The sequence below is a fragment of the Falco cherrug genome, chromosome 1, assembly GCF_023634085.1.
Source record: "Falco cherrug isolate bFalChe1 chromosome 1, bFalChe1.pri, whole genome shotgun sequence".
NCBI classification, from domain to species: Eukaryota; Metazoa; Chordata; class Aves; order Falconiformes; family Falconidae; genus Falco; species Falco cherrug.
The window spans coordinates 14,815,582-14,834,046 of NC_073697.1; the positions used below are offsets into that span (position 1 = coordinate 14,815,582).

Here is an 18,465-nt window from a genome sequence, read left to right on the forward strand (position 1 = left end):
AATGTGGCTTGCAGAGGTGAGCTTCATGGTGTTAACCACTGCACTTTGAAGAGAACGGCAGCCAGACCATGGCCCTTTCACTGCAGAGTAACCAAGGGTAGTGCTGTAATTGAAAAGACATTTGTTTTAGGACTCAAAAGGATGCCAGGTGAATGGTTTTACGTTCAATAAATCGAGCCTAAACACTACCTACTAGGAAGTCTACACATTTTTAAGTACAGGTCTACACACTTACAGTGGCATTCCTCCTCTGTGTCATGTGCCTTAGAAAGAATACATGTTTCTGTAACCCAGTGTAGCTGAACTGTGGAGCAACTAAAGCAGACTGCATTCAAGTCATTGTTAATGCAGCCAAAAAAAAAAAATTATCCTAATTAACTGAGAAAATAGGCCAACAAACTCTTTAATATTTAAAGAACTATCACATATTATTTTAAAAAGTTTCTTATGATGGCATAGCTGTTTATGAATAAATTACAAATACCTATGGCCTCTTCCACTCTCTGTCTAGGTTTAATGTTACCAGACTGCTATAGCTCTAGGACTGTAACCCTGCTCTTTCCCCACAACCCAGCAACACTCCTTGCCAGGCTGACCAAAGCAAGTGAAGGCCTCATGGAGATGTTTGAGTAGGACAGTGGCACTTTAATGCCACTTTGCTTTCTGCCAAACTCTGCCTTCCATTAAATTTATGCAGCTCCAGTATTATTAGTAGTAAAACCAGCAATGGTGAGTTCTGAGGGACACAGCTTCTTTGAATTAGTAATGAGTTTTGCTACTTTGCGGACTTGGCTGAGACCAAAAGTGCTTGTGGGTTTTTTTCCCTTGACTTCTGAATGATGTTTCATTTATTGTAGTTGCCATGACAAGAGGGATGGAGGTTTTATTTCTTACGGCTGTTAAAAACACAAGCACTGATTAATTTATTAAAAGCCAAACCATTCAAACTCCCCCATTGTCAACTGACTTGCTCTGTATGGAAATTCATCTGTACTCCTGTTTGGAACAGGTTTAGGAGAAAAAAGAACAGAATTAGGAGAAGAAAGGCACAAGCCATTCTAATATTACTGGAGAGACAAGTGAAAGACTTGCCTTATTTCCACCTCTAGTTGCATGAGATGGTGTTGGCCACAGACATTCTGCTGGAACTGGGGGGATCTCAGTTCCTCCAGCATGGGCCAGCTTGCAGCCGTCCATAGCCCATGTTAGGCTGCCATCCCTCAGCAGAGTGAGAGGGCTTTGGGTCAGAATTACTGGCCAAAGGTGTGGAAAGAAGCTCACATTCTTCTCCAATGCACACCTATCCTGAGTCTGTCTCCCTACTGGCCAAACAAGCATCCAACACAGTTTTGACAGTGAAAATTCCTATGGCTTAAATCCTCTGATGCCACTATGATGCTTGACCTATCCTAACTCAAAATCAAAACGCCAACAACTTTGAAATAACTGATTTGCATGCAGACATGCCCATTCATCACACCCTTACTTGCATCCTCATTTTCCCACCTCACATCACTGTGATTCCTGCTTTCGCTCTGCTCCACAAAAATATAAACCGCTGCTGCTAAACCATCAGTCCTCCATGTTGAGTGTGTAACACCATTGCTGATTCTTACTGCTTTTTCATAGTATCTAAAATCAATTTGTTTCTGCCCATCATCAAGCCCTTCCATAAATCTGTTCCCCTTCTGCTTTGGAGATGTCATCTTATGCAATGCTGCATCTGCGCTATTAAAGATGCCCGCCCCAACTACAGTTAGCAGAGGATGGCAGCCCTCCAGTGCATTAGTGGCACTAAATGTGACACGGAGAGGTTGCGTTAAGCAATGCAGTTGGCTTGAAGCTTGGTGAAGTCATTGTGGACATTTCCTTGGTTGAATTGCCACTAGTAAACAAAAAAAGCCAAATATGCACTGATTCAGTCAGCTCCAAAATGGGTGACAAGGCTTGTAGGAGAAGCCACGGGGCCCCAGCTGCCATGATCAGCAGGGACATGTAAGCTCAGGCTCTCAGCAGAGGCAGTGCTCCCCCCCCAGTAGTGCAGGATGAGGCCCCAGGCATTATGGAGACCTGGCTGGTGGCTTGGCCAGCCCTTTTGGCACAGTTTCTGCAGCTATGTAAGACCACACTAACCAAGGGAGGCCAGGAACCTGGAGAGTAAAACGTGCGGCACATCCCCCAGCAAGCTGAGCACAGGGAGATGATGCCTGGGCTGCCTTGCTGAGGGGTGAGGATGCGTCTGTCACCCCTGAGGGTCTGCCCCTGCTTCAGCCAACTCTCTGGTGGAGCTGCAGATGCGTGTGTCATTTATTCGCTTAGATTTAAGTATCAACGAGAAACACCTGTAAAAAGGAGATGCTCTAACACTTCCTGCAATATTCAGCTGCAAAAGGACAGGCAAAAACTGACAACGAAGTAGCAACCCAACCTACCCAGCCGGTGGGCAACTGAACAGCCCCCTCACCGCTCCAGGCCAGCCAGGCCCCTCCCCTGCCCCTGCCACCTTCTCAGTCCGAAGGTCACCACGCATGGGCAGCTCTGCAGGGCTCCCCTCTCCCCTGCCAGCTCCTCCCAGGCACCACATCACCTACGAGAGGGCACAGAAAGACCCGGGGGGTCACACCTGCCCTCGGCCTGCCAGCTGCTGGGGGTCTCTCCTGGCTCCCTCCCGCTGCCGAGCTGCTCCCGGTGGGGCATCTCACCGCAGCAGCCCCCCTCCCTCGCCAGCATGCGCACCGCTCTCTCAATAAAGCATTTTGTTATATGATGTATGAAGGAGCGTGTCTGCAACCACATTTTACTGTATATTTAAGTGCAGGTTTTGCTGATTTACTGCTGTTGCAGAGAACGTCTCCCTCCCCAAGCAGGGCAGGCCCATAAAGGATCTATCAGCTCTGACTAATGATTATTAGTACATCCCAAGGTTACGCACTGCAATCAAATAACGCGTAGGAGGGATGAAAGACTCCAGCCTGCTCGGCTGAGGACAAAGATCACAGGGAGCCTCTCTGAATCTTCGGATTGCAGTATCCATTACAGACTGCCACCTTCTAATGTCAAAGTATAATTTGTTGTGGAGGAAGCGTGTCGCTATCTGAAAGGCGAGCCAGAGAGCAGCCTCGCCGTCCACGCTGCCCTGCGTGAGGTGGCGGCAGCCCCGCGCCCAGGTGTGAGGGACGTGAGGCGGCTGCCGCGGAGGGCAAGGCCGCAGGGGTGACCCGCTGGTCTGCGTTGTGCGAATGCACAGCCCCAACTGGAGAAAACCACTTAACCCAGTCCAGCGAAGCGCCACCGGTCACTCCCAGCGCCTAACGGAGCGCAAACGCTCCCCGCCAGCCGAGCTCACCGCCGGGCCCGGGCCGGGCCGGCCGCGCCGCCGCCGCGCACACGTTCCCCATGTAACCCCAACAGCGCCCCGGCCCCCGCTCCCCGCCGCCGCCAGGGGGCAGCCTTGCTCCGGCGATGGCGGCCGCGCCCGGCCCCGCCGCTCTCCCCCGGGCCGGGCCGGCGGCGGGCGGGCAGCGCCCAGGGCGGTGACTGCTCGGCGGGGTGTGTGTGCCGGACCCGGCCGCCATCTTCTCCTGGGAGAGGGAGCGGCGGGCAGCGGCCGGGCACCGCGGGGCAGGTGCGAGCGGCTCCCGCCGGGCAGGCCCAGCCGGAGCGCTGGCAGGGCGGCGGGAAGCGCGGAGGGCCGGCTCGGGCAGGTCACCCTGCGGAGCCCAGCGGAACGCCCGCAGCCTGGCCTGGGCTGCTGCCGCGGGGGCTGGCACGGGGCCTGGGCGGACACCCAGACACGCAAGCACCCTGACACAGGTGTACAGCCAGAGAGGCCAGGCCCCCCCAGACAGGCACACCCAGACCCCCAGGCGGGCACCCAGCCGGGCTCCCAGACACAGCTGCAGGCCCCGACAGGCACACCCAGATGGACACCCAGCCACACTGATGGGCACCCGAACACACAGATGGGCTCACAGACTGAGACAGATGCACCCACACGAGCACCCAGCCAAGAGCACCCAGCCACACTGATGGGCACCCAGACACAGCCAGATGCACCCACACGGGCACCCAGCCACACTGATGGGCACCCAGACACACAGATGGGCACCCAGACACAGCCAGATGCACCCACACGGGCACCCAGCCACACTGATGGGCACCCAGACACACAGATGGGCACCCAGACACACAGATGGGCACCCAGACACAGGCACACCCAGAGACACCATCACCCCCAGACAGGCACCAGCGGACACACAGATGGGCACATACCCAGACAGGCAGCCAGACATACACACACCTGAGACAGGCACGCCCAGGTGGGCACCCCCCTGCCCCCCCAGACAGGCACTCAGACAGACAGATGGGCACCCAGACACAGGCGCACACCCAGACACAGATGTACCCTGATGGGCACCCACACACAGATGGGCACCCAGACAGAGACAGACACAGCCAGATGGGCACACAAACACATGGGCACCCAGACAGACACCCAGACACAGGCGCACACCCAGACGCGCACACACACACACACGCCCCGAGATAGGCACGCCCAGGTGGGTACCCCCCCAGACAGGCACCCAGACACAGGCGCACACAGACACCCCCCCTACACAGGCAAACAGACACAGAGGGGCACACAAACTGACACCTGGACAGCTGCACACACCCAGACACCCCACCGCTGGCGGCAGCTGGTGACCCCGGCCAGGGCATCCCCGAGCCGTTTGCTGACACACACCCATTCCCTCCAGTCTCCACGTGCAGCTGAGCTGCAAAGTGCCATTCGAGCAGAGGATGCAGGCACAAGAGAAAGCGTTGAAGGAACAAACTAATAGAATCCTAGAAGCTAGGAATCCAGGCTCACCAGCTGTCATTTTCTGAACTGCAAACAAAACAAAAAAATAAGGCCCAAGACAACCATCGGTCAAATTTTTCACTTAAGTCAAAGGACCGATTTGACTTTTGATTTCTAAAGGACAACTATCATGATTTTTAAAGCAATAATATGCAGAAGAGATAGCACAGTTGGTGATCTGCATGATTTATTTGGCAAAGCCTGTTAGTTCTTTCTGGAGCAAATTAATAATTCTCCTGTTTGTCGGTGGGAATTTAATGTAAGCTACAAAAAATCATGGGGAGTTTTCTTCAGATGGAAATCCGTTCAAAACAGCAGAAAAAAGATGAATATGAGAAAAAAGCTTAATAAAGTTTTCTTTAAATGAAGCCTTAAATGAAAACCACTCAAGGCTTGACTGTTAATCAAAAGAACATTACTTACCTTACTCAGCATCACTGAAACCAGAACGTGGCAGCAAGTTTTAAAAAGGAAACCTTTTCTCTTTCTTTACAATCATAAACTGTAAACAGCTGAATTACTGGCTATGCTGTTGTCTTTCCGCTAATGTATCATGCTTCTGGGATTGTTCAGAGCAAACATTTTGTTGCTAAGACAATAAACTCCTAAATCGGGGCTTGTGGGGAAAAAAAAATAAAATAAAATCAAGCACATTCTGAGCAGCAGCTATTCAAAGAATACCACTATGCCATCTTAAAGAGACTAAACTTTATTTTCAGTAGTACCAGGAAATATTGAAATTTCTTACTAAAGTTATTTTTTAAACAAAGAAAGCTGCTGCTTGCATACAATGGAGCATATTTATGTGTATACCAAAGCTAAAAATTCAAATGGGATGTATTAGCAGAGTTTGCCACTGAAAGTAAAAGAGCTAGACAAGCAAAACACGTTCCTCCATTCAGTTCATTTGAGTTCAATACAAAAAAGTAAAATACTTAATTGTAGAACATAGAGGATAAAGGTTTAACGTATATCCTCTTACACAGAGAGCATTTTTTCTACATGTAATATGCACCTTAATAAAAAAAAAAACTACCTAAAAATCTTCCAAAACACTGGTACCAGCAAGATTTGAGTTTTTCAACAATATCCCAACAGATACTTCAAATGAGATCATTTGGGAACACCGAGATGTGATAGCATTGCTATGTACAGCTCTTTATGCCCTTTAAAATCAGAGAGGTTACACCTTAGTGTTACACATCACAAACACGTGTTACCTGATCAGACACATGATGAAAGTCAGGCTCTGTGGACTGCAGCGCTTTAATTCTGTTCCCTCGACTCACACAAAATCTGACATACCAGAACTCAGCTGTTTTTACACGTGGAAGGGCCAGAAAGAGAGGGGTTTGTGAGCACAGAGTGGCAAAACCCCCGGCGCCCTGGGGATGTACCGCTCCCAGGTTGCTGCTCGCGCAGCCGGCCGTGGGATTTGGCTCCAGCTCGGGGAGCGATCTGTGTGCGAAGCTCCCAGACAGCCCAGCTGGAAAGATACAGGCTTCCCACATTAACACTCCACAAGCGGCATCAGACAGCGTTATCGTATTAGCGGGCTGAAATTGTGTCATACTCTTATTTTTAGTGCGCTATTATGCCTCTGGGATATATTTTATTTATCAGGGAATCGGACCTAAACAGATGTAGCGGTTTTTTAAAGGGGGCTTTAGGCAACTTACCGTGAAGTACCTGAAAGACTGCACGTATGTTTTGGGGAAGGGGCAGAGTGAATGCGTGACCTAAATACTCTACATTCATCTTTTTTAAGTCCTGAATGACTGTTTGGAAATCACAGTTAACTTTTCAGACAAACAGTGATATACAATATTTCCCTGAAGAAAGATTTTTGTCATTTTTAAAAAAGAAAAATATTGAGGATCTCCCAAAATTTCTCTTAAGTTAAAGCAACATTACGACACAGAACAATTCAGAATTTGCAGAACTCCTCGACAAAACATACCATTGCAGTGACACGGGATTGCCCAGAGGACCAACAGTGACTGCAACGGATACGCCGGTGAGCTGCAGCCCCACATGCATGTGGGTGTTTCCATCCAGGGGAGCTGCAAGTCCTAACGAAGAACATGAGAACCATAATCTGCATGGGTAAAGTCCTTCAGCGTCAGCACAGGAAACTGACTTCTGCTTCCCCAGGCAGCATCCTGGAAAGCTGCCCTAGTTTCTTGGTCATGGTTATCCTGCATGCTGGCACGGGATGGAGTCTGTAAGAAGACAGCCTCTTTAAGAGATGCTCTCCAAGCAGATGAGAGGATGTCTCGGTGACAACACCAACAGGTTCAGTTAGGGACAGCTAACTGGGAGAAGTTAAAAAAAAAAAGGGGGGGTGGGGATTTAGGCTGAAGATGGGGCAAAAAGACATTTTATCACTTCTTTCATTAAACGGTGTTGACAAGAAGTGGCAAAACTACACATGGAAGGCACCAGGAGACAAGATAGAATTCTGTAACATACAAGGTATGGACCGTGCAGCAGACAAAGGACACCGGTGGGGAAGGACTGCAGTCACAATGCTAAGAAACAAAGGGAGCACAGAACTGCAAAAGCTTTTGTCAATAGAACTTCATACCCAATTATTGTCACGGGACTCTCAAATTTTATTTCCTTCAGTTCTTCTGGCAAAAGGCCACTTTTCACATGACCTCCGTAATTTTTTTAATCCTATCAATGAAATAGTCCTTCCTTTGAGACAGCCCATTTTCTTCTAAGACAGCTGACTTCTCTTAGAATTTGGAACTTTCATAAGAAAACTGACCATAAATAGTAAGTTTTCTCTTACAGAAAGATGAACTAACACCAGCATGCATCTGCAAGCCTTTGATTTTGCTACAATTATACTTGACGGAGCTCACCCACAGAAGATGCTATCCAAAGAGGTGCTTTTTCTTCCTCCTCTTAACTGGGTGGAAAATGGTTACGCCAGGTGGCAACTGTGAAGTTACCTTACTCACAGGTAACGAGCGGACAGTACACACCAGCATGGGATCCTTGGGAGATGCACAGCCTCTTCTGTGCGCCGCAGCTGTTCGGTACCGGCTGTCTCTCCGAGCAGGCATCACAATCCATTTCTAATCTCATGCCTGCTTCTGGGCTGGGCTAGCAACACACGAGACAAGAGTTGATTTGAACCTACCAGATAGCCTGAGAATGAACTGGTTATTTTATTACTTAACGAATCCAGGTGTTGGGATCAACTCAGTGGGGCTCTTTTCTGCGTAACGATGCCAAAGGCCATCCATCTGCCTGCCCTCCCTGCCCAAAACAGCAGTCAGTAGGGCAGGTGGCAGGGACCAGAGCTGGTTCAACAGCAGCTATTGCTCATTTTCTTGTCACTCTATAGGTCACTGGCTGGCAGAAATCTCTGAAGAAATGCATCTAAAAATATTTTGAAAACTTGGCCTCTGCTGATGAGAAAATTAAGTGGTGACTCATGCTCCCATCAGCTCCAGACTTGATTACTGCAATTTGATGGACTGAGAAGCTGATATTCCACCGAGACTGCAATTTGCTTAGGGGAGCAGCCGAGAGGCCTCATTGGCACCAATTGCTTCCAACACATCTCTCTTGTCCTTTTAATCACTAACAAATTTAATTTCACTTCTCACTGAAGATCTCACTCTCCACCTTTCTGGCAAGAGAACAACTTAGAAGCTGCTTTCATCACCTCTGCTGCAGCTCAAGATGCCAGCATGAAGCAACCTGCCCGTAGCAGTGCCTCGCACCTGCATTTCCTGGCATTGCTTTCTCCAGTCCTGCGCATCTAAAGCCATTGCACAGTCCTTGCCCGTGGTGATCCAGGAGATTACTTACCATCGTGCAGGGTGTTTTCCCTGTCAAACGAGAATTTTACAGGAACCGTACACATAAACTTCGAAGGATTTAATTCAAAATGCCTCCTCGAAGAAGTCACAGTCTAATGATCACAAGGGGTAATGTGGTTTAAGCAAGAAAACGGCAAAGAGGAGACAGCCTCCTCCTTCTGACATTGTTCTGGTACGATGACATAGATTTAGTCTGGAAGATGGGGACTACCCCTGGAAATAGGGACACAAGAGATTCAGTTTGTTGGATGCTGGAAAGGGCAGGCCATCAAATCTAAAGTAAAATACTCTTCATTTACTCTCATCATGTGCTACGTTATCACCAAGCTTTGTTAGAACAATGGCAGGGCTTTTCAAACAGCTTCCCTAGGGAGACCGCTCTGCAGCTTAACAACCCTTTCACTGGAGATGTGCAAGTGTAACCAAGGGCAGAATTTAGTCTCTTGTCTATTTAACGTGTTTGTGAGGGACTGTATGTGTTTCTGGCACTTTATAATAATAGTAATATAAATGCATTTGGATTATAACAACTTGGAGAAACTATGATTTAGCCCTTTACTGTGTTGTAATTCCCAAATGCATCAACATCTATTTAAGTGCAAAATAGTCTACAGTTTACAAATACAATGCTGCGATTGTCTGCTGTAAAGGCTCTGTATGAGATTATGATTCAACACAAAACAATTCAATGTCTGAAATTTCATTTTTAATGTCAGAGTAACATCAAAAAAGTAGCTCTTTCTCCATATGCAGTCTTGCAAAAAAAATGTATACCAGGGACTTGGTCCTTTCTAATGATTTCTACATATATAACCGCTCATCTCTTATACACATATGCACTTGCAAATAAATAAATGTGGTTGCAGACAGACAATATTTCATCTTGCCTTCTAACCTCCTGCTGTCAAGATATTTCCACAGAAAACCATACACAAATAAAACTAATGGCTCCTCTCTCCCTGACTGCCAGAATAACGTAGGGGACTACTTCTGTAAAACCAAGCTGCTGGATCACTCTCCTTTCGCTCTGCGAACAAGCACAACTGTGCAGCATCTGCTGAGATTGCCTTTTCTGTCATATAACCTATTTGCATTAACTAAAGGATTTATAAGAAAAAACACAACCACAGTTTTGATTTTAACTACATAAAAAGTGATTTATCTTGGACCTATTACTGAGGTCATCAAAAGCTTCTCAATTTAGTGCACAAAAAAGGGAAATAAAATGTTTGAGTAACTCAACACAAAGTGCTAGGATTCCCTGTGACCTCTGAAGTGCTCTTTTATTGTTCAGGCATTTTTTCCTCTGCTATCATTAGATGGGAGTACAGATACACAGAAGGTAAGAAGTGTTGATGATCAAGAAAATCCTTATGTTTTAATATAGGCAAAGTTCTCATTTACCATCAGTTTTGCCTGATTATGTTCAGTAGCCGATATCTCTCAGATTTAAAGCCAAGAAGTTGAAAAGATTCAGAACTGTTCTAACCCTCTACTGAAAAACTGGTGGAGTTCAATTAATTAATTTTCAGTCAGTGATAATTTGCAGTATTCTGAGGATTTTCTTTCCCCAAATTTAGTTCATAAAATATTTCAGTACAGTTCACAGATTGTTTTTTTTTTTTAAGAACAAGCAAACGGTTTAAAAGCTTACCCACAAAAGAACAAAACACAGGTAACAGAGGTAAAAGTTGACCTACAGGTTAAGTAATTTTATCTTGTTTTCCTACTAACAAAATTAAATTCAGAAGCATTCTGTTTATTAAAGACATAATAACAAGTAGGCATAATAACAAGTCATAAAACAAACATCTTAACAGTCTTTAAACATAACAGAATTGATATGCATAATGAAGTACGGATTTAAAATATGTATTTCAGTTTTGCTTTATATTCCCTTTAGATTAACACCTCCAACACTCATACACAGCATTTAGGCTGCCCCAAACAATTAACAAGGACTTTGTAAAGGCTCTAACAAAACTCCATCGTAAACCAGTTTGAAATATTCTGTAACACAGAAAAAAAAATCAATGAAGAAAAAAGGATGTGTTCAGTGGATCTAAGCAAGTTGTTGGATGCACTGAAAGTTGGAGGTTCAGTACGCAGAGGTAGCTCAGTAAGGGTACTTGCAGTGTTCTGACTACGTAGCATTGACACAACCACAGTACGTTACTGTATGCCTGAAGTCTTCCTATATCCTTAAAAGAAGCAAGCACTCTTTCTGGGCCTGTTGCTTTGCCACTCAAAACCCACAGAAAGAGTCATCAGTTTCAGTGGGGGTTGGGATTAAGTCCTTACGTACTCTGGAAGTTCAGATTTATGGAAGCAAAACAAAACCACACCGTCCTGTGTCTGAACTCTCCGTTGCAAGGAGGGTTTTTAAGCCCAAAGGATTTTTTTCCTCATGTGGAGCCAGTTACTGGCTAGCAGGCTTAAAGAAGGGGAACCTTGAATTTGGTCCAAGAACACGCACGCTATTCTCTCCAATTACCTGACAGGTTGGCCTGCTGGTGGATGTGACTGTGCTACCTCCGGGTGTGCTCATCAAAAGCGTGAGCTCGCTGCCCACTGCCCTTTGGCATCACTGGCTGGTGAGAGCAGAGTGCAACCCTAGGGGACACGGGTCCCTCAGCCCCGCCACGTGCTCAGTGTGCACAGCCTGATCCCCTGCCAGGGAACACAAGAATCCAGCATGTTGCCACCTCAGTGTACCTTTGTTACATGGTCATTTTATTGGTGATGACAATGCTGAACAAAGTGATGCTGTCAGCTCCCAGTTGTTTTTCTCATGGGTGACAACAGAGCAGTCTTGCACTGACTGGCCATCAGGTAAAGCACTGATGATTGGTACCAGATTACTTTCCTGTTGTTCACAGGAGTAATGGACTAGGAATAACAGACTAGGTAAACCAAACACAGATTATTTCACAAAGGCAAAAGGATACGAATTTCACATGCCTACTGTCATACAAAAGATCTTTAGCTTGTGTAAATGGCTGTAGTCTTATCAGAGGTATGATAATTTACATCTGCTAAAGATCTGCTCCTAGGTGTTTGCACTCAGTTGCACGATTAACTGCAATGCTAACCATGCCACACATGAAATTTCTGCATTTATATTGATCCCACTTTGACTTGTTTCTTTCATTCCTTTTAATGTTTTAATGCACAATTGCCAGCATAGTTTTTGTGGATGGGCACACTTCAGAGTCTGGACTAGAGTACACTTCTGGCATCTTAGTCTCCTGGACAAGATGCAGTGCTGACTATGTTTAAGTATATGCTTGTATTCCTTTCTCTTAGAAATAGTATCTTGTATTCTTTTTCATGTAAGTTTATTAAAAAGAGTAACATTTTATTTTTAAAAAAGTTGTGACTGATTGTCAAATCAGCTAAGACAGCGTTGCTGTTGCTATAAGAATCCTTTTAATTGGAAAAAAAAAATATTGTCAACTTTCTTGTCCTCACAAGCTATTATTCATTAACAATGCAACAATATAGAAAACATAGCTTGGCTTACTACAATAAAGGCTCTGCTGAATATTAGCATCCTAAATTCTGTCACTGCGGATCTCCATGCATTGCATCAGGGGAAGGAAAAGAAAAAAGAAAAACAAGAATTTGTGTTCTTCAGGGGTAAATTATAAAAGATCTCTTAGCTGCAAACACAAATACTTCACTCATAACCCAAGCACCAGACCATTTCTTTGAAGAAGCTTATGAGGCATTTAAGATATACAATGGCACAATATCATACAATGGAATTGAAAGAATTTTCTTGAGAAACCATTAACTTTGAAGGAATGTCTAGACAACTGTGTCAACAAATGCAAATAATTCATGCTTCTCAGCTTCTATCCAATGGATGGCCCCATGCTGAGTATACACAAACTCAGAAGAAAAAGGCATGTCACAGTCATATGACTAGGGAGTGTAACAGAGTCACACAAAAATTCAAGTCAATCTTGGAAAAAAAACCTTCAGAAAGCTCTTCCCCAGGGTAAGCCAGCAGTGGGATAAGCTTCTGGTCATTTTGGCTAGTTTAAAACAGAGTCTTACAGCTGGTGCACCCTGGCTTCAAAAGCAGGGGCAATGGAAGAAACAGCTGTTAGTCATGACCATTCACTCCGTTAGAAAAATAAAACCTAAAGGACTCCAAAATACTGTACAACCTCTTGCAGTAACCAACAAAGTAGCTTCTGGAAACAATGCTTTTGCCAAAAATGCATCTGTAAGGCACTTAACAGGTATCTTTTTAATATATATATATATATATAAAAATAAAATATGCACTGAAGCAACATTCACAAATACCCAGTTGTCTCAATTGTCTGTGTGTACAGTATAGTACATATATACATTCACTGTGACGGCCATCTCCGTAATTATACCTTCACAGGTGCTTTGGGCTGCCTGGTTAACTTCAGTGCCTGTGAAAAGGAAACAAAACAGTCACTTTTTTATATTCTCCAAAGACAACCAACAGAACAAGACAAGATTTTAATTTATAAGGGGCAAGAGAATGCTGTGTGACTTCTGGGAGGCTGAGTGAGGAGCCAGCATGCAGCTGACAGGCCGCTCTGGGATCTGTGATGATGTTTTTCTCTCTGATAGCACATCACAACCTCCCCAGCTACAGACAGTCTTCACAGCGGAACCACAAGGAATATGGCCACAGTGCCAGTAAAGGAAGCGGAGGTGGGTCTCAGATGTCTTTTAGAAAGCGACTATTTGAACCCCACTCAAACCACTTGTGGCAGAGATATGAGAGCTTCTGACTCACGTAGGGAAAGACTGTGAAGAACATTTCTGCCAACACCTTTGTGTTCCCTGGCCTCCTTCCATATGGCTCGAAGGCTGCTCAGAGTATAGTCACTGCTGCAGGGGTGGATGTCGGGCACCCCTGATGTCTATACCCTTCTGAGAAAAGGTAAAAAGAAGCCAAAGTCCATCAGCCCAGAGGTGGTCTTATGCCAGCGGACACTTGATGTCTTTGTAGCTCTAGCCTACTCTTAACTGAGGGAAACCACTTGCCTTTACCTGATGGCAGGGTCCAGCTCTGCGTTCCCCGCAGGGTGGGCCAGCTATGGTAGCTGAGCTATTTATTCAGTGTGTGACAGTTCACCTCAAATGGCAGGCGACCGTGCTTCTGGCTTGGCTGGAAGCAGCCCCTCTAACCTGGGAGGCAAACGCAGCAGGCTTAAAAGGTCTCAGATTTTCAGCTGCTCCCGTGTTACACGGCGTGGTCACTGTGAGGATGCCTGTTGCTGGTGTGCTCTGCAACAAAAAAGCTCAGTGCTTTCTTGTGCGGGACGAATCAGCCTGAGTGAGAGGGAAAATCCTGAAATTTGGAACCTCTGCTTCCCTTAGCCTTTTGGGTGAAGTGCCCAGGCAGACTGGCAGTTGCCTGTCGAGTAAGAGACTTATCGTTTCTGGAGGGTTGGCTAAACAAGCGATTTTCAGTCTGAGAGATGTCTGATGGGTCTTCTTATTGTAGATATTAACCTTTAATATTGTACATTTAAAGCTTGTAAGCACTGCTTGAAAAACGCTCTAGCACAAATGTAAACCCTTAAAAAAATCCAAACCTTTAAAAATAAATAGGTTATATTCCCCTCAGAAACACCAGCTTTCAGAAACACCAGCATTTAACTATTGTTAAATCTAGCCGTTTGAGATTAGTCTTTTGGTTATTATTCAGCAAGAGACTTTGGAGAGAGACATCATTTCACATTTTGTTTGGGGAAACAATTTTTTAACTTTGTAGTCTGGCAGATTCTGCTGCCATATTTACAAACTAGAAATACCTTAGTGTAGATGAACCTCTAAATATTTAAATTCAATTTCATACAACCAGATCACATGTACTATCATAATTAAGTAAGAATGTCACTGCAGATGAGTACTGTGACTGGATAACCGTCTCCCCCTGCAAGAGAGATGCCAAAATGAAGCCAAGGTGTTTATAGAAAATAAACATCAAGGGTGATGATGACATGTTTATTTTCAAAGCAGGAGACCATTATCCAGTCACAACATTCACTTCTATTATACTTATTGCAACTGTACCAGACCCAACCTCACTGATTTTTTTCAAAGAGTAATTAAAATAACATTTGTAAATAATACAGAAGACCAACTGAAGAAACTGCTGCAACAGAACAACAATCCCCCAAAGTGGCTCTACAGCAGCATTACAGTCTGATTAGCACAGGAGGTTTATTTGATGCTTAATGAATAAGAAACTAGTGCTGGTGAACTGTAAGTCTCTCCAGTACTGGCTGACTTTTCTGATGCCCTGTTTAAAGGCAGTGTTAACTTGCAGTGACTGACAGCAGCCCCTAAAGGCCATTATCACCCCTGAGGATCAGGGAGGTCTGGATGAGCTCCAGCCCCACTCCTGGTCTTGTGGCAGCAGAGAGCAGTTAGATGATGAAGAGAAGCCAGCATTGCAGGGATCATTCACCAGTAGTATCAACTTTAGGCTATCTTTCTGCAGGAATAGCAATGGAATTTTCTTTACACAAGCTGTAATGTCTCCTGATAATTTCTCACTAAAAAAAAAAGACTCTTGGACTGATAAGAGAAATGACATATGATTCTCAATTTCCATTTTCAGATACTACAATACATGCGTCTTAGCAAGGTCTGATTTGTGGACACAGTTCCTGAACACTGACAATTTTCCTGCTTTGTGCCATTCAGTTAAGCAAAAGTGGAGCCACATAAAAACCACAAATGTGGGGGATTTTAGCATTCAAGTTAACAAGGTGACTTTGGTGAAGCTACTAAAATGGAAGTCTGTTGGGTTTTGCTGAAAATTCTAAATACGAAAGTTATAAAAAAAAATTTTCTCCACTGAGAAGTGGAGAATACAAGGTACTGGTGGCACTGGGCTTCCCACAGCTTCCCAACCTTCATCTAAAATGGCTGTCAAAGACAAAGCATCAGCTTCTTGATCCTTATTATCTCAGAAAATTAAAGATAGCATTAAAATTAGTTGCATGGACTAGCTTTCTGCGAGGTGGTTACTACTGTTCTGAGAACCTGACCAAAACCACTGCAATTATTTCATGTAGATGTCAGATGTCAGTAGCTTCAATTTGTATTGCAATAAGCATAATTTGAATCAGGGATGTCGATGCAAAAACCTCTAGTTATAGTCAATAATCCTAACAAACTATCCCATGCCATAGCTGTGGCATGAAATGTGATGCATCAGACTTCTAAGACTTCTTACTGTTGTACAGGGTGACCCAAGTAGAAAAAAATAATTAAAAAACTTTACATCCTGCTTCCATTCAATTCAGGAAGTGCCCTCATTTTACGCAATTTCCCCAGCACCCACACCAGTGGACAGATCTTTGTTACTTCTCCAAAAGGGAGATCCAAAGCTGTGGTTATTAGCTAAAGACAGAGCCATTCTTATTGGGCATAATCTGAATTCGTAATTTGAATGAATTCATAATCTGAACTAACTGTAGAGGTCTGACTTCAAGATTTGAACCTTTTCAGAACCAAGGGGGATAAAGTTCTGCATTTTTAATTTGACACTACTGTGGCTATCACTGCCATAGAGGGAGAAAAGGAACAGAAAAATCCTACCATGGAATCCTCAAGAAGGAACCTAAGGAGTTTAAGACGTGTTTAGGTATTTTTTTTAACTCATAGCACACCAGTCATTATAAATCAAAACCAGCGATTCTTACCTTTTGCCTAGAAACCATCCAAGATTTTATTGTTGGTACCAATAGACTGCCAAGAAGAATCTGAGCAGGATGATAGATGAGTAAGGGGACGGAAATTAAGGATAGGTGCTCATAACCCATAAATACTATCTTCAGCATTGGAATCCCTGTAGGCAGAAAAACAGCAGACACTCACCTCAGATTTTAAGCTCCAGATAAGAGCAAAGCATTTTATATGGCACTGACATTTCACACACACACACAAAAAACCAAACAAAACCCAAACAAACAAACAAACAAACAAACCCAAACAAAAAAAACAACCCAAATGAACTCAAAAGAAACAAAATGAGGACTCAGAAGTTTTGTATAAAAAAGCCAACCCAAACAAATCAGCAAGAACATGAACAAAAAAAAAATAAACGGCAGAGAAGGTTCTGTGGCAGAAAGGAAGGAATAGGGGAATGCCATAAAAGATCTTTTATAATTATGCTATTAGCTGTCAAACTCCTGCTGAAGATTTGATATAAAATATGTTCTGCTATCGCATGACTGTTGGGTTGCTGAGCATCACTCTGTGCTGCTTATTTACTTCTTCCTCTCTCTCCCTGTGCTCTGGTTTGTGTTTTCATGATCACCCTCCATCCAACCTGCCTGACTCCTGCTTGCAACCTTTCTTGAGTCCCTTCACCGCTGCAGGAGGGTTGCGTTTCCCTGGCATAGCCCCTGCCAGCTGGTGAGTACCCAAATGACAGCCTTCCCTGCTTCGATTCATGCAGTCAAGGCAGACTCAGGTGCCCTACAGATGAGGCTCACTTGTTAGAGAACAAAACTCTCTACTCTACCTGTATGTTTCAGAAGAGCTACAGCATGAGAGAAAAGGTTTCGTGAACCAAGTGAGCAATATGAAGTGGTCACATCTATGAAGAGTTGGGGAGCAGCTGAGTACAGAATTTGTCAGATGCTGAAAGAAGTGACTGTTAAGAGCTAAAGATGGGCCATTTTTCCTAAGAGCTCGAATCTGCACTCAGCAGTGCTAATTCTATTAGATACCTCCATGCACAATTTTCCCACTTGACGATGTGATATGTAAAATTAAATTTGATCTAGTTTTGCAGTAATTAAACTGATTATGTTTACTTTGAACACATTGTTCAAAATTACCTGCTTAAATCTTTGCTACTGTGCTCCACAAAGCATAGGTGTGGGCAAAACTTGCAACCATCTCTGTCTCACTTGACCAGACATTTGCATAGTCACCAACAAGAGCAGCTGTGATCCCTCAGGAGCCCCCTGAGAACATACCTTATTTTTTCCCTCATCTTAAATGTCATTCTATGAATCTTCCACCAGCATCAACCTTGCAGCGAAGCAGACTACACACGGTTTTCACAGAGCTCATCTGTCTGTCTCCTTTCTTAGCAATGACAAAAAGCTGAGCGTAGTGCTACGTGCTCTCCGTTCCCCCATCAGAAGATGTTTCAGATCAGCCAAAGTTGCCGCGTTTACATAAATGCTTCTCTGTGTCCCGGACAAATTCCCATTCTCAACACCGTTTCAGGTTTCCCTTAATGAAAGCTGCCTTCTCCCTATGTGAGGAAGCAGCTTATTTACCATTCCACTAGTGCCCCACTATTGCCGACACATGTCTGGGCTTGCCGGAATCTTCATGATGTTTCCACAGCACCGTTTCTTGTAATTATTTTCATTTGCTTCATCACATTACACCACTAACAATGCTGTCCCCATACCAGTAGCCTTTACTTAGCGGACATTTCCAGGGAAAGATTAAATCAAATAAATAAAGGCTTGAGTGCTTAATTTCAATATTATAATTACCTTCAAAACAACATCATGGACTTATCACACAGTAGGGCTGCTTATTATTAACACTAGTTTCTGGGGCTTGGGGATAGCTAGTATTGGGATAGAAATTAAATGGACATCCACATGATATTAAGGAGTGTAATTTACTTCAGATGTCCATCATACTGCTTTTGTAAACGGATAAAAGGTTTTATTGCCCATTTCCAAGTTTGGAATTGACCCTTGTGGGTCCTTTCCTGTTCTCTAA

General features: G+C 44.5%; 1 protein-coding gene across 5 annotated transcripts in view; it reads right to left on the bottom strand.

Annotated features, from left to right (window-relative positions):
* Window positions 1–9,384: 9,384 nt before the first annotated feature.
* Window positions 9,385–18,465, bottom strand: part of SLC10A7 (solute carrier family 10 member 7) — a 154,931-nt gene continuing 145,850 nt past the window's right edge. For 4 of the 5 annotated variants that reach the window (XM_055701439.1, XM_055701409.1, XM_055701399.1 and 1 more), the window contains 2 exons: window positions 16,413–16,558; window positions 9,385–13,133 (listed from right to left, as the gene is read on the bottom strand). In XM_055701439.1, coding sequence (XP_055557414.1) covers window positions 13,089–13,133; window positions 16,413–16,558 — 191 coding nt within the window. In that variant the 3' untranslated portion in view covers window positions 9,385–13,088. Of the gene's footprint in view, window positions 13,134–16,412; window positions 16,559–18,465 lie in introns of those variants that run through there. The other variant, XR_008730799.1, reaches the window with a different exon arrangement.